Genomic DNA, 16,312 nt, shown 5'->3' with positions numbered 1-16,312 from the left:
GGATGAAATTTGTGGCTGACACGATGCATTTTAGGCAATGATGAGCCTGTGTCGAAATTCAAAAACACACTGACCCCCCCTATTGGGCATTTCAAAAACATGGTGACCCCCCCCTATCACCAAAGTCAAAAACAGGGTGACCCCCCCCCATGAATCCACCGCCCCCCCCCCAGGCCGAAGAAACTGACCAGTCCCTTAGTATGAAGCCCTGAACGGCAAGCGAGGTTGATGTCCTTAATACTGCCAGGCGGACAGAAGGTATACCGTCTAGGCCGTCGGGAAGTTAGCAGACTGCTCCAGCGGGATCGTCGGGTTTGCGCCTGTGCAACTTTCTCCCTGCAGACATATATTTCATTCACGATGTATATCATACATCACATCAACATAGCTGAAACATTTAAATTGTATGATGTACGTTGTGACATACATGTTTTAACTTTCATCAATCGCCAAAGTACCCACAGCGTGTCGTATGGGTGAATTAATACGACCTTTGGGCTAAGTTCCGACGATCCTTTTAATAGGCCAACCTTTGATAGTTGCAGAGGACGCACATGCGAAGTTTTCACTCAACCGCAAAGGAAGTGGAATAACCTCAATAATACTTTTGTTAGTTTACTCTGACAAAGACGTAAGTTCAGTCACAAGTCCCATAAACTCACTAATATTCACTCCCTGTCCAGTCGCTCTTGTTCAACTGTACTTCACTGTCTGACCTTCGGACTTTGGGAAGCGCCATCAAGCGACGACATCAGCTCGAAACCCACATTAGAAGACCCCGGAAAGCACGTGCAATATTATACGCTGATTTTAATACACCTGTATTTGCACGGCGTACTCTTTGAAGTAAAATTTATATTCGCGAGCTGCTAGTTTTATATCGTTATCTGTCACTAATATAATCCCACATATGAAATAAAGCATACCTCGCCTTTGCCATTAGGAGTAAGCACTCACGTGTGTCCACCACTCTCTCTGAATACTCACCCTTTCTAATGACTCACAAGCATAGGCGGGGTATGCTTTATTTCATATGTTGATTGTATTACATGTAGAAATGTTTTAAATTATCATTTATTGATTATATTTATGAACAATCAAACAAACACCATACGCTCGTTCTTTATTGAAAAGTACGAACATAAATATAACTCTTTATTGGTTCTTTATTGTATACGGAAATAATCATACGTAACAACAGATAAACAAACAAACAAACAGACAAGGAACCAGAGTCCTCTATGCATCAACCTTCGAGTAACGGCACAGTTACTTATGTTCCATTCCGCTCCCCCCCCCCCCCCCCCCCTCTTTAGAAGATCATCTCCGGCATATGCACCCACGTCTATGTGCAGATGTGACGAGTAGGCGCCGAGCAGAATAGAACACAGGTGACTGCGGAACCGGGGTTGTCGACGGCTCCGCCCCGGCCCCATCGAAGACCAAATGATTAATCCCCTTTGCAAGAAAAATGCAAACATTTTCTTATTTATTTCATTGTACTTTTCTACCGCATTTTGCAGAATATTTCATAGGATTGGAAAGAGCGTGCGCATACCATGGATCATCAGCGTTTTTTTTACCGCATTGACACTGATCGCGTGGGATAAATCTCGTAAACGACGAGAGTTGATGTAAGCGTGAATTGCCGAGAGTGTCCTCACTTGTTTTCCAAAATGGCAGAGGTTCGCAAGTCCGCAGATGAAAACGATGAACAAGGGGACAGCTATTCGGACGAGGAAACCCTAGACCCCCGAGTTAAGGTGAGTTCCCCGGCTATTTAGCCCCGATACATCAGGACTGCTATCTTCAGCGCTATAGAAGCGATGTCAACATACAAATGTAATGAAATATATGGACATTGAGTCGTTGACAGCAGCGAGTGAACATTGAGGATAGCAGAACCTAGGCATCCAATATTCACAGTTCCATTTGGCTTTTTGCGAAATAACCGTTGTTATACGTAAAAGTAGCCGTTGCTCATGAATTCAGCATTTTCACAGTGGTATCAAACTGGTGCCTGCAACTTCATTCATTACGACCGCAAATCATTCAAACGCAGCTTTAAAACGTTTAGAGAAAGCCATTGTTCTGTTCTCGCGAATCGATACTTCATTGTTGTTTAAAAAACTCATCTTCCCCCGATTTAAACCGTCGCGTCAACTCAACTTCACATATTTGTGATTTCTCTGACGCTACAAATGCAAAGTCCAAGCGGAACTTTCAGATGACAGTACGTATATGTGTTGTTGTGCAATACGAGGAAGTTAGAAATACTTCCTCGGGTTCTCTTCAAGTTCCACCCGCACCAGGGTAGCGGGTGTACGTGTCGGCCAGGCTTTGGCTGTACACGTATGTGATTTCTGATCAGTAGACTAAGGCCATTTGTCAGTCCCGCGCCGGTCGTAAACATGTGTAAGTAGTCTGAGTCGAAGACTACAAACGACAGAAACTGTCGACAGAGCATTTGCAACTCTCACAAGGTCAATGCTATTAAAAAGTTGTTTCCTGTTGGATTTTACGTTGATGCAATAAATTGTTAACCCAGACTTCCTTAAGGTTGCATGCCGCTGCGCCTCAAAAGTGAGACTTTAAGCTTTTGCTCAAACTTTCCTCAATTACTCTTTCAACCATTCTCTTTCAAAATCAAGAATAAAAATCAGGGGTCACCTGGCGAAGTTTAGCTCCAGAGAAACAAATTTACAGATATTTGAAATTCAAAATGGCCTCCATCCCTGTGTTAACTTTATGAAGAAAATCAAAATTTTTGATTTTCAATAATCTAAGAGGAGGAAAGTTTTTCATACTCCAAGGGCTTCAAAGTGAGCCCCCACAAGTGGTAGATCAGAAAAGAATTGGAAAAGTTTTAGAGTCTGAATATCTGTCCCTGAGGAGCATTTTATGTATTATCTAATATGGAGGGCTGGATACTGTATCTTCATTGATAGCCTGTCTTCTTCATTGAATGAAAATGTAGTAGGTTCTAGGTAGGGGTCTGATGAACGTTCTGGAGGACTGTATATGAGACCTATTTTCATACTCAGCATCAAATTCAAATTAGTCTTGATTCTATCATGAACCTACCGAGAGCAGGTCACTTCGACCACTGTCAATTTCGAGGCAAGTATTTCACACCCTCTCTTGTTGCTGGTTGATGTCACCTTGATCCTGTTATCCAGGGCACTTTGACCTTGTTACACTTTTCATGCTATACTTGTTAACTTGTAGGACAACAATTTAAATATCATGCAATTAGGCTGGAAGAACTGATGTCTCTGTGAGAAAATCAACTTGCTTTGAAACAATATTTGGGCCTTTTGATATGCAAAATGCAGGCACCAACACCTACATTGTAGCACCTGCATGCACGTGGCGTCAATTGGCCTTTTACACCAATACAATGCATCTACCTACGCTTTGCCATGGAGAATTTATACTTGTGTGGCTTGATATGGAAGTGGCACGTTCCAAGCATTACTGGCTTCAACTGCTATGAGAATTGAACAAAACTCCTTAAAGTAAGCTGTAGGTATCTTAGATTTTCTCTAGTAGGTGAGTGTACACCTTTGTAAATATAATTCCACTTATAACTGTCTGGCAAACCATAGACCCTCCAAAAAACGTTTTTTGGTGGGTCTATGGGCAAACACATCATATTGAATACCTCAAGCATAGCGCTTGAAACTGAAGTTTTGAATCCAAGGCCAACTAACTCCACAGGTCAAAATATTTGGGTCAAATGAATAATTTGAAGTCAAGTGCATTTTCTTAGGTTCATGAAGTCAGAAACCATGACATTATTACACCACACGTGTCTGTAACAGGTCAAATATTATATTACAATGAAACAGGCTTGGTTTTCCATGCAGTGAATCTCCTACTGTGCTGTTTCAAGGATGGATGTTTACTCAAATAACCCTTATCCTGGCAATGTCAATGTCATGTCAAGTTGGTGAAGACTACTGAAGTACAATACATCCCATATGGTGTATTTAAACAAAAAAATTGAACATTTGAAATTCCTTGAAAACATAGATACTATAAACATGATTTTTACAGACCGAAGATGCTATGCCATAGTATAACAGACCAAGCCAAGTTGGTGAAAATACTTATGGCTCAATATAGTGTATTACTGACTTGGCAGACAGGAAAGGGTTGACCTTCTAAGTGCTGTAATTTTTCCCACAAAAATTTCAGTGTAACATTTTACCAATATTTATAAATTTTTCTGTAATTGTTTTGATAATTTTGGACCAAATGGACATAAAATTCCAATGACTGCAATTTTTGACCAAAATTTTGGAAAAAATCTGAAAAAAACTTGTTAGATCTGAAAAAAGTTGCTGTCACATTCTTTAAGGCAACAAAAGTTGACTTTGGTACTCAAAGGGTTAATGTGAATATGAGAAGTCAAAATTCAAAACAGCTAAGTTATCATTATTCTGATATTTCAAAGTCAAACATGTATTCAAGCTGTTGTCGGGCATTCAGACAGGATTTTGAAATAAAATCAGTGAAAGGCGTGGAATATAATAGTAGTTTGAAAGATTCAAGTGCATAAAAGGTTACGGCATACTTTCTGTTGACACAATTTGATAAGAGTGAACTGTTTTGGAGAAAGAGGATCCTGCCAAGTTCACGTGTCACTATCAGGTCAAGTTGGTAAAAAAACCAGTGAGGCATAACAAGTCCCATTTGTTGCATTTTGACAAAGGCTTAACCCTTTGAGTGTTGTAAATTTTCCCGCCAAAATTTTTGTGCAAAATTTTTTACCAAATTTTTATGAAATTTTTGTAATTTTTTTGGGGCAATTTTGGACCAAGTGAACATTACATTTCATTGGCTACAGTTTTGATCAAAATTTTGTAAACAAAGAGGAAAGAAATTGTCTGGGTTACATTGGCGCTCAAAGGGTTAAACTTTTGAAGGCCCCTGAAAACAGAGATCAACATACATATGGTTTGGCGCAATACTGCTTTTACTGATTTAGCACATGGGCAAGTGATACTGTCTGGCAGGAATAGGGTCAACCCCTTCAACCCCCATTTCCCTCTTTTGGAGGTCCAACTTTACCATAGAAACAATGGGATTGGGTCAAACCACAGTGGCAAAGGGTTTAATCCAGCATTTCTATCTTCTGTTTACAGGAAGAACTGGAGAGACTGAACAAAGCCACAGATGAAATCAATGGGCTTGAAGTTCAACTTGATGTAAGTAACTGCTAATTACAAAGCAGGGCTACAGGGCTCAAAATTAATTTTTTTTCCTGGTAGTCCACTTGGGCCACCATTTTCTGAAGTTGGTAGCCCAGTGACAATGGCTGGTAGCCCATGCATAGTTTTAGTTCAGGGATATCTTTTTTTTGGTTACCAAGACCATAGACAATCGCTGCCCAGATAAGAAAAGGCTATTTTTCAAGATTCTGCCCATAAAAGTGAATTTTCCAGTCATTTGATGTGAATATTGCACACCTTTAATACCCAAGAGAACAGGTGTAATGGACGATAGTGATACTCAAAGTTGGTGACCTATTGACAACCCGTTTTACTCTCAGAGCTGTATGTAAATGTTGATAGCCATCATGGACAACGACACGACCTTCTCAGCACTGAGACATACTGTAGCAGGGCTAAAAGTAGAGCATGGGCCTTTCTGTAGGGAGGAGGCATAATTTCCATGTAATTGTGATTGATACATTATGATCAAAATGCAACGAAAATGCGTTTTCGTTGGCCATCATTTCCTGTGCCTGTCATTCAAGTACTTCAGTTCAGATATTGAAACTTTGTTACGAAGTTCCACCGCACGACCAGTCGTCTTAGTAATTTGTATAACAAAGTCATAGTCTGGCCTTTCTGTGTCTAGCTGGGTTTGACCATGGATGTACAAAAATACATCCATGGTTTGACTGCATCCTAAAGTGACCGACCGGGCATGGCATGCCAAGTACTGACTGAATTTCAGGTCCCAGGCTTTGGTAGTCAATGTGGGCTAACATTTCATGTATTTTTGTAGCCCGAGAGAAAAGTTGGTAGTCTGTGGACATGCGACTACCGCTTATTTCGAGCCCTGCAAAGAAATGCTATTCTTTGGCTTTTTAGGTGGTACATGAATCAAAAGTGAACGTTTTAACAATTCACAAATCATGGTAATAATGCAAAGTTACTAGTAAGGATCAAAGAAACAAATCACTCGTAATTTACTAATATTTGGAATACAAAATGATGCTACCTGCGTATTAACTCTAGAGGGCATCGCTTTTTATAAAACAAGACGTTGATAAATTCATTTGCTCCTCAGGTTTTTAAGTAAATCCATACAAGGAGGAGAACGATAAATCTTAAACCAGTAGCTGTCACTTTTGATGATCCCCCCCCCCCCCCCCCCCAAAAAAAAAAAAAAAAATTTATTTAATTTAAGGTTGGGGCACTTTAGTGTGTTTTAGAACCCCTGATTGCATTAATGTATGAAGTGGAACCCATTTATTAGTAAGAAGACAAGGGCACCCCTGTAACATTTACCTACTTAACTGCCCTTGACTTCAACACTTCAATATCAACAATAGTTTCTTGTTCTACTCCACACAGCATGTTGACATATACAGTATCAGCTTGTCAACTCAGCCTGTATACGTGTAGGCTGCATTATTATTGTTTACAAGTGAATTCTGGTCCAGACTAGAATTCAAAAGTGAACAATAACAGTGTATAGACGCTGTGTTGACAAGCCATCGGTAGACAGCCGGTGTTTTCAACATGCGCAAGGGGGTGGGGGGTTAGGGATTCGCACAAGAACTTGTAATTGACATCCAAAACAAAATTAGAGAACAAAATCATCAAAAGTAACTTACAGCTACTAGCCCTTTCATAACAATAGCTTAGGCTCTTTAAAATTTACTGGTAACCCTTTGAGCCCCAAAGTTCATTTTTGTCACCTTGAAAATATGCCCCAGTCAATTTTTTTCAGATTTTTACCTAAATTTTGATAAGAAACTGTATCCAATGATATGTGATGTCCATTTGGTTCAAAATTATCTTAAAGAATTACAGAAAATTTATAAAAATTGGTAAAATGTTGTACTAAAATTTTTGTGGGAAAAATAACGACCTTCAAATGATTAAGAGTCTGAATATCAATCTCTGAAGCACATCCCAGCTTGTCCATCCAAGAACAAGTATCACTGTATATTATTGAGTGTTGGCCCATTTCCCTCAGCATTGTCAGGGGTGTGGTCCTTGACTATGCGTACAGACGATGCTGACAAATGGAACAGTATGAGTTTTGACAAGAGTTTAGTTTTAGAATGAGAAACCCTATTTTATGGTAGTGTATAAAAGTGAATAGAAATGCTGCAAACCCATGAAAAGTCATAGCTGACTTTGAAATCTGGGTTTTATTGCGACAGTATATTGAAATTCTTGTGTGGAACGTCAAAAAAGGATTTTTGCTTTTGCTGTGAGCTTGCGTATGCCAACTGTGCAATATCGCGAATATAGCACAATTACTTTCATGTCTCAACAAATCAGATTGCTGTATTTGTGCCATCAATCTACTATGTCTATGATATAATTGCAATTGTTGCATGAGTATTCGTATTACACCAATTATTGCACCAGTATTGTTATAACACCAATTATTACATGGGTATTCTTATTACACCAATTACCGGGTATTGCACAGGTATTCTTATTACACCAATTATTACATGGATATTCTTATTACACCAATTATTGCACAAGTATTGTTATAACACCAATTACTACATGGGTATTCTTATTACACCAATTATTACATGGGTATTCTTATTACACCAATTATTACATGGATATTCTTATTACACCAATTATTACATGGGTATTCTTATTATACCAATTATTACATGGGTATTCGTATTAAACCAATAGGAGGCAAGGGCAGCTTTCAGACAGTCCTTGAATGAATCCACAAACGTCTTGAATTGTCACTCCAAGAAGCTCGGCTCCTGCATTGAGAAGGCACGACCTTACTATGAAGCAAGACAAACAGCAAAGCGAGTAAGTTATGTTCAATTTCTCCTCAGTGTCATCGCACCTTTCACCCACATATCTGTTTGAATGGTTCAGCCCTCCCAGTTGAAATCAAAGGACTCAACCACACTTCATGGTTTAAAAGAAAAGTCTTATCTATGTAGTGTTTACTGGTGAGAGAGGGAAAGAGAGACAGAGACAGAGACAGACAGAAAGAGAATATTTACATGTATCTGCTTTGGACCATCGGTATGAAAAAATATACGATGAAACATAATGTAGCATTGTTAGTCTGTTAAGGATGTTGCTAAAATACTGAATATTTAGCATATATGTGTGAACGCGATCCAGTTATTCTTTGCTGTTGAAATTTTAAACAAGAAATGATCTGGCATTGTTTTCTCAATTCACAGTATGTAGTATTGTAATGTATATGACAACATATTCTACGGGGCTTGACAAAACATGTTGAAAACTGTCTGTTTCTCATTGGTATGCATTATGCAACCCTCACATGATTAGAAGTCATTGAACAGGAATTTTGATGGTCATTTTTGTGTACATGTACATTGTGAATGAAAAGAATTCTTTCTTTTATACCAGATTCAAAGTGAAATTGGTCAAGTCTGGCCTTGTAACAAAAAAAGTTGTAGTTTGCAGAGGCTCAAAGCAATAAGAGCCAAAAGTTCTATTGATTCAACTGTTTGCACAGCTTTTGCCTGTCCCAATGTCAAACATATGGAAAATTGCAACAAAAACAAAAGAAGCGGTGAGAATTCTGACCTGACCTTTGAGGGCGCTAGATAGTTCAAAGGTTACAAGAGTGAACTATTTCTATTGGAACTGCAGGCTCAGCAGGCAATCCAAGATGCAGCATTGAAGTTTGAAAGGGCCAACAGCATGCTGGCTGCAGCCAAGGAGATGGTTGATGTCGCAGAGCATGGACTGATAGTTGAGAAGAGAACCTTTGACGCCAACTGGCAAGAAATGCTCAACCATGCAACAATGAAGGTAAAGTTCACCTAAAAGTTAACCCCTGCAGGACAATGCATGTGGTACAGTCCTATTGTTATATGCAATGTTATTGGTCCTGTATTTCCATGCTGGTGTTGCTAACATCAACTTTAATGAGATCCTTATGAGTAGTGAAAGTTTCACATTCCAACATCCTGAAATTAAAATGGTACAGTCCATTCTCAGGGGTATCAAGGGGACTGCTCCAAGTTCACTACGTTTACAGGGGAGTAGGACTTATTGTGATGCACATAAAATACAATCCTGTGGAAGGTGATGTAATATGGAGAGTAAAAACTTGTGTTGCTGTCCCCTGATTTCATAATGGTATGACCCGTCCAGTTGTTTGAAACAATTAGCACTTACCAAATTCAAGGATGTGAGGGAAGGAACTGGTAGTTTACTTTGGCAGCAGTATTGATGGTTTATTGCTCGTTCTTTTCATGTCTTGGTATTGTAGGTTAATGAGGCTGAACACGATAGAGCTGTAGTTGAACTTGAGCATCAGAGAACAGCCGCAGAGTTTGACGAAGCTGAGAGACTTGTGAAGAAACTGCAGCGATCACTGAAGAAAAACATCAGCAAGTCAAGGTGAAGTTCAGTTGCAGTGATTTTCCATGGCTTCATTATCCATAGGACTAACCTAATAGCATATTGGTGTGAAATTTGCATATTCAAATTACCATGTCTTTATCATATGACACAGGATATAGACTTGTGAAGAAATTGCAGAGAACATTGAAGAAAAACATCAGCAATTCACAATGTTCATATTCAGTGTCCTCCACATCCACAGATTCCATATAACTGGCCGATTAGCATATCAATGAATATTTACATATTCAACTTAACTATATCATGTCATTGAAGGGACATAAGCTGTAACTTGTGGCAAGTTTTTCAGTATTCTGCTTCTGTATATCAACTACCGTGTCTGACCCTAATCCATTTGTCATGCTGAAATTTCGAGTATTCTTTTTGTCAACACAGCTTGTATGTGTGTAGTGATCATTGTTTATTGTTTACAAATTAATTCTACTCCGGACTTGAATACAATTTTCAACAATAACAATGGAGATTATACTCATATAGGTTGTGTTGATATGCTAAATACTTGACATTAAATTACAGTTTGGGGGATTCAATGCAGAAAGTATGGGGAACCACAAAACAAAAGTTCTGAAAAAATAGCCGAAAGATACAGCTTATGGAGCTTTAAGAGGAAGAGGCACAACCTTCTATTCCATTAGGTAAAGTCTATTAACCCTTTGAGTGCCGTTATATTTTCCCATCAAAATTTTGGAGAATTTGCCAGTTTTTAGGTATTTTTCTGTTATGTTTAGGTAGTATGCACCTCGAAAGTGAAAGACTTAAACTTTTGCTCTAACTTTCCTCAAGGAATCTTTCAATCATTCTCTTTCAAAATCAAGAATAAAAATAGGGGTCACCATGCAAATTTTTTGTACTAGAGAAACAAATTACTCAAGATTTACCGATATTTAGAAATTCAAAATGGGCGCCATCCCTGTGTTAACTCTGTGGAGAAAAATAAAAATTTTCGAATTTCGAAAAACTAAGTCGATAAAAAGTTTTCTTACACCAAGAGCTTTAAAATGAACCCCCACATGTGGTATATCAGAAGAGAATTGTAAAAGTTTGAGAGTCCGAATGTCTGTCCCCGAGGTGCGCTCTACCTTAAGGATAATTTTGGACCAAATGGCCGTATTTCATTGGCTAGTTTCTTAGCAAAATTTTGGCAAAAATCTGAAAAACATTGTAGGGGGTATATTTTATAATGACCATAAAAATCTTACTTTGGCACCCAAAGGGTTAACACAGTCTGTACCCTCTGTACTAATCATAGATGTTTATAACTCTTACCTCTCTTTATCTGGTTTCAGGCCCTACTTTGATGCCAAACATCAGTTTAACCAACAGCTGGAGGTAAATATGACAAATTTGGCATACATCTTTCGTAAAAGTTTCATAGAGGGACAACAACAACTTTAGCTTTGGGAAGTTTGTTATTATTATTATTATTATTCTGCTTCATTAAAAGTACAGCAATATAGAATTTCTGACGCTTTTCTGTCTAGTTTATTGAAATGTACAATATTAGACTCACCAACATAATCTCTAAGGCAGTGAGTCTGGTAAGGCAGCCGTCTCAAGCAGATCAATCATGGCATGGTTCACTACCGGAGGACTAGAATTCTTTCCTAACCACATAGTCGTTGCCGTTGCAATCCCACAATTCTCTTTAGTGCCTCATCACACGTCACTTGGCCAGCTTAAATTTTCTGCTTTGATCATGATTTGCAAGCAGTGAAGTTAAAAGTTACTAGGATAACCTCACAATGTGAAACTATATTAAGAGGCATGACTTTTTTCATTTATGAGGAAAGATAGTACATTGCACGGTAGCAGCTGTCATGACTTAAGTCACGGGTTGCTGTCCTAGCTCAAAATATAGTATGCTGGGTAGATGGACTCAGCTAGCTAGCCGCTGTATCAAAGCCTGCGAGGCCATCAACACTTATGAGGAAAAAGAGTCTTAAAAAATATTTCTATCAAACATCCAATCTAATATCAATTCTCCATACCTTATAGGTACTATAGAAATCCACCATTCCAATCATAACTCTGGGGAAAAAATAAAAGTGTTAATTTTCTCAAATAAGGCTTGCGAAAACTTTCTTTTCTCCGTAAGTTTCAAAATGAGCCCCACTAAGTGTTACCGGTAGGTCAAACAGCGTAGAAAAAGTATTAGAGTCCAAATATTTGTCAGTGTTTTTTGCTAAGTTTTGGGAGTGTCGGTAAATGATTTGGGAATCCTAGTAACATTTCTGCTGTCCCCTAATCTGATTATATTGATATACCAAGGAGAACCCCGATAAAATGACTGGGGAACCCTGGTAACATTTACCTGCTTACCGCCCTTAGCAAAAAACCTTTCTGTCCCCAAAACGCATTCTGCTTTCATTTACCCAAAGGGATAACACATTGCGGATGATTTTACGCAGTCCAAATATGGACCTGCTTGATCTGTATTTTTTTGGTTTTTGCATTTAAGGACCAGAAGATCAAAGTGACCGAACTGGAAAAGAGAGTGTTAAAAGCTAAGAGATCGTATTCCATGGCACTGAAAACCCTGGAAGCTATCAGCGACCGGATACATAAGCAGCGGAGCAGCGGAAGATGTCCATGGAACCAAGAGGTCATGGGTCGGTGCCGAGGACCCAGTGCGGATTCGCCGAATGATTCGTGCCCTGACTTTGACGAGACTGTGCAGAAGGAGTACGTGGTCTTGCCACACCGGAACAACTCTATCAAAAGACATAATGTTCCCCACCCAAGGGTGCGAGCGTTATCCGATAGTGCCGTTCCCGACCCGCACTCCATATTGCTGGCATACGAATCAACAGAGCATCTGGATGAGGAAGGCTGGGATACCGGAAGCCAGTCAACGGCAGGGGATGACACAGAACGAGAGGATGATTTGGAGTTTTCACTCCAGCGGAAAGAAAACTGTGTCGCAGCTACTCAGACGGATGATCCAGTCATCAGCTCACATGACATTACCATAAGGGTGCATGACGATGCTAACAAAGTGGTCGAAATGATGGAAAATGTAACGCTGCAGGACAAGAATGAGACAACAGACTTTAATGATGTAGCGACAGCTAGTAAAACTGAGAGTGAAAACTCCCCGACAGCTGAAACAGCGCCCTCTGGTGATACAGCTGACATTGCCACTGCCAGTGGACACGAAAATGAAACCTCACCATCGACATCTGACACAGCGCCCTCAAGCGTTCATCAACACGTAACAGATCGCGTAATAGCAGCACTCGGAGAAGAGCATGAAACATATCTGTAGCAAAACTAGCTGTGCTCTTTGTACAGACATATAAAAAGTAGGGAATATGTATAGATGAAAGAGACATATTGTATACTTCGGAAAACTGTAAAAACAAATATTTTATATAATTCCTATTTATGTATTTATGTTAAGTGTCATATTTTTGAGTATTTTGTCTGCTAGAGTACATTATTGTGCATGTTCGCTGCTTTTTTGTGTTGACTTTCTTTGACAAAGCTAAGGTGTCTTTTTAAGTGCTATAAGAATGATGAACATAGTAGAGAGTTCATAAACTTCTAGCATTCCTGTATAGACATCCCTTAGTGGCATGCTGGGAAAGCAATTCCAACAGCCAATGAGATTTCAGCATTCAAAATGAGCCAAGAAGAGATGAAAAAAGTATAAATATTTAATTTTTTCTGACGTAGTGATCATGTTTTTTTGATTTATTTCAGTGTAAGTAAGTTTTTGAGCGGTGGATTTTTAGTCACTTTCTTTGTTTTTAGTGCACAGACGTGAAATGCCAATAGCTCGAAGTTATCAGTGTGAAATTTCACAGGGTAATTAAGTGGTAAATTACCTGTCAGGGTATATGCAGGGCTGTGATTGGTTCACACATCTCTTTATCATTGAAGTAAGATTTCTCTAGCCAATCACAATGTTTGTCTTATAAATGGATGTAATTCACTAGCATGGTTCTGATATATTTCAACATGTTACAACTCTTCAAATCACCACATTGCCTTCTCAAAGTGCAAAAACGTGAGCATGGTTAAAGGTTTAACCGTTCGTGTTTGGCATGCAGGCTTTTCCACAAGGGGATTTTGATTGGTGGCCCACCCCACTGTTTTGTCAGCAATCTATTCATATGTTAATAACCAGACAAAAGAATAAATTTCCATAACAGAAGGAATATGGAAACAAAGCATTGTTATGTAAATTATTTAGAACATAGAAATGCCATTGTGAAGGGCTTTCTTTGCAAAAATTGCTGTAAAGAAACTCTTTCTGTAAACAGAGCCACGCTCACCATCGATATAAAGTGGTTTGGGCCATACCACTGTGGTGAAGGGGTGTAAGGTTGTTAGAGAGGACATAATTGTGTACCAGTTACTGCAACATTAACCCTCTTCACATCAGGTGATTCAAAATCAGCAAATGAAAATTCAATATACATGGAAGATGCATTGGACATACACATTTGACAGCTCAGGACATTACCTCTATCAGTTTCCGATCAAATCAATGAAAATCACCATGTTTATGTGTATCTCAGTTAATCAAATCAGTGAAACTAATGTTTATATCGGTTTTCAGGAGTCTTCAAATGGTCAATTCTGTTATCCTGTTCACCCCTGTTTCCCTGTTAAAAGGTCCATGATCACCATTGATAACAATACATTTGGGCCAAACCATGGAGGTGAAAGGGGTACAATACAAACGTCCCATGCAATCTATGAACCTGGCCGATCAATGATTACATGTAAACAGTGCCAGTCCACCAGAAACATAGCATTTTGCAGTTTTTCGCAAAGTTTAAAAAGTTGCAACTGTGTTTATGTATTTATCTTATATATGTTCAGGCACTTGTCCATTTCATGTAGAAATATTGATTAATATATCAGGTTGTAAGAACTGATGTAACATGTAGACCCATGAAAGATTTGCAGAGCCATGCACAAAGCATACCACACGTGACACCCAATATTATACAGTACAGATTTAGGGGGTATTTTACTGGTCATCGTTGCCAGGGTAGTATAGCATCCCTAGGTTCATGAAAAGTTGTATATGTGCAATTTTTCTTTTCTCAGTGAATATTTGAAGGCATTTTTATGAAGGAAAAACTCCTGAAAGGTAACAAACTACACCAGGTGTTTCAGCGGCTCTGTTTTGACAAATTTGTATTTTAGATATTATTTAATCTGTAAGTTGACAATTCAGTTTGATTTCACAAACTATATTAGATCAAGCACTATTCTTACTGAGTAAAATCAGACTGATGAAGAACCCCCTAGGTGACTGAGTAAAATTAGATTTGATCAAGAACGCCCCAGTTGACTGGGTAAAATTAGATCTAATCAAGAGCCCCTTAATCATATCTCATTTGTGCACAGTAACCTTAAAGGTATACTGTCACCTGTTCCAATTTTGCCACAGTTACCATGGAATGAGAAAATCTAACCAATCACAAATTTTAAGCGGGTGGCCGCTTTTTAAAAACAGCGCCCCCACATTGGCATTTTGAATACTAAGGAACGCCCCTTTGACCATAAATGGACATATTTAGATTACAGGTGACTGTATCCCTTCAAGGTACTGAGTGAAGTGAGATCTGATTAGGTGCTAAGGTTACTGAGCAAGATTCCAAGTTGAGGAAGCACCCCTAAGCTACTCAGTAAAATTACAACTGCTCCGGCACGCCAAGTAAAATAAATCTTAATTTATTTTTTTTCTCAGTCTGTGGTAACAGAACAAATGTAATGTAGTGAAGTTTGTATCTTATGTTTATCTTCAGAACTTTGTTGGTCATTGCAATGTTTGGATATTCAAATGTAGAAATTTTTGCGTATGTTTGTAGCCTGTTGTCATGACAATGTGCAATTTGCATATGACCTTTACATGTCTTCCACTGACCTTGTCATCCCACCTCAGGTTGCTCCAATCAATAATTTGTGAACATTAGCAGCTTGGTAAATGCTTCTAGAGAGTGGAACGAAACTTTAACCCTTGTCCTGCCAAGTTCAATATCACCATCAGGCCTGGCAGGAGAAGGTTTTAAATTAATTCCAGCGACATGAATGTTGCTCCACAAAGTGGAACATGAGAGCATTGGAGTAGAGTGCTGTTTTATTGCAACCAACAAACTCCAGGTATTGTTTTCAGTGACCTCTCATATGACCCAAAGCAGCAATTGTACATCTCATGAGTAGAGTCCTGCCTGCATGTTACAAGTTTTCCATGTTTTGTTGAATTTTTCAGCGTTCGCGAGCTCATCGCTCTTAAATGGGCTCAATGTCCATGTATTTTATTTCTGTGTAATTTATTGTTTAAGTATAATAAAACCTGTTATTTTATCTTGGAAAATGTCTTTTGCATGCATATCTCTCCATATGACATTACACCTGGCCTAGATTATGTACCCTACAAGTTATACCTGACTGAAACATATAAAAAGGCCAGTACATTGCCGTAATGTTTGTTTTGCATGTCAATTACGTCTTCTTCTACTAAAACTACTATTATGTGTTGAAATACCCTTTATTCAGCTTCTCAACAGAGTGTTGATACATTCTAAATGCACATTTGTTTTTCCTTTGCAATGTACCTTTCAAAATGATTAGTGTTTCTATTGACAACAATAGCAGACAGGCAACTGGGTCCAAGAATGTAAACCGTTACTCCTCTTACCATTCATGTATCAACC

At 38.7% G+C, this 16,312-nt stretch overlaps 1 protein-coding gene across 1 annotated transcript; it reads left to right on the top strand.

Annotated features, from left to right (window-relative positions):
• Positions 1–1,632: 1,632 nt before the first annotated feature.
• Positions 1,633–15,972, top strand: LOC139123427 (SH3 domain-binding protein 5-like). Its single transcript, XM_070689564.1, has 8 exons — positions 1,633–1,763; positions 5,151–5,213; positions 7,908–8,036; positions 8,859–9,020; positions 9,484–9,614; positions 10,925–10,967; positions 12,097–15,013; positions 15,202–15,972. Exons 1-7 carry the CDS (start codon positions 1,677–1,679, stop codon positions 12,901–12,903), a joined length of 1,422 nt encoding a protein of 473 aa, XP_070545665.1. The 5' UTR covers positions 1,633–1,676; the 3' UTR covers positions 12,904–15,013; positions 15,202–15,972.
• The last annotated feature ends 340 nt before the right edge of the window (positions 15,973–16,312 follow it).

The sequence above is a fragment of the Ptychodera flava genome (genome assembly GCF_041260155.1).
Source record: "Ptychodera flava strain L36383 chromosome 23 unlocalized genomic scaffold, AS_Pfla_20210202 Scaffold_23__1_contigs__length_28996876_pilon, whole genome shotgun sequence".
Classification (NCBI taxonomy): Eukaryota; Metazoa; Hemichordata; class Enteropneusta; family Ptychoderidae; genus Ptychodera; species Ptychodera flava.
The sequence above is the reverse complement of the archived record's forward strand: the minus strand, read 5'-3'. Positions and strand labels throughout refer to the sequence as shown.

What these genes read in the sequence shown, in the direction of transcription:
- LOC139123427 (XM_070689564.1), top strand. Translation starts at nt 1,677, where the DNA reads ATGGCAGAGGTTCGCAAGTCCGCAGATGAAAACGATGAACAAGGGGAC. An exon ending in GGCTTGAAGTTCAACTTGAT is followed by an intron (nt 5,214 to 7,907) that starts GTAAGTAACTGC and finishes TTAAACCAATAG; the next exon opens with GAGGCAAGGGCAGCTTTCAG. An exon ending in AGTTTAACCAACAGCTGGAG is followed by an intron (nt 10,968 to 12,096) that starts GTAAATATGACA and finishes TTTGCATTTAAG; the next exon opens with GACCAGAAGATCAAAGTGAC.